Genomic DNA, 366 nt, shown 5'->3' on the forward strand with positions numbered 1-366 from the left:
GCCCAGCTTCCATGGCCGTCTCACGGAAGAAGATGTAGACCTTGTCATCGTGTGGGTTGTAGGTATCGGGGATGGTGTAGGCACTGACAAATGCGGGCTCTGCGGGGGGAAGGAGCAGCACGACATGGCCCTGTGCCCTGATCCGACCCTGTCGTACTGCCCTTGGAAGCCCTTGGGAGCAGTATGAGATGCTGAGGGTATGCAGGGTGCCCCATGGAGACCCTGCTACCCAGAAGGCAGAGCCCCATTCCTGGTGCTCAGGCTGCAGGGGGTGTGCTGGAGCGTGCTTCCCCCCGGAGAGGAGAGGGGGGCCAGACCACTGAGCTCTGCAGCCAGTGCTGGTGCCAGCCTCTCCCCAGCCGGCAG

The 366-nt window shown here is 63.4% G+C and overlaps 1 protein-coding gene across 1 annotated transcript in view; it reads right to left on the reverse strand.

The window, feature by feature from the left end:
- LOC104082501 (semaphorin-3D-like) overlaps positions 1-366 on the reverse strand; it is a gene marked incomplete at both ends in the record, with an annotated part of 3,746 nt that overhangs the window by 2,234 nt on the left and 1,146 nt on the right. The window contains 2 exons of the mRNA XM_009585643.1: positions 8-99; positions 326-338. Coding sequence (XP_009583938.1) covers positions 8-99; positions 326-338 — 105 coding nt within the window. The remainder of the gene's footprint in view (positions 1-7; positions 100-325; positions 339-366) is intronic.

The sequence above is a fragment of the Fulmarus glacialis genome, unplaced genomic scaffold (genome assembly GCF_000690835.1).
Source record: "Fulmarus glacialis isolate BGI_N327 unplaced genomic scaffold, ASM69083v1 scaffold32499, whole genome shotgun sequence".
NCBI classification, from domain to species: Eukaryota; Metazoa; Chordata; class Aves; order Procellariiformes; family Procellariidae; genus Fulmarus; species Fulmarus glacialis.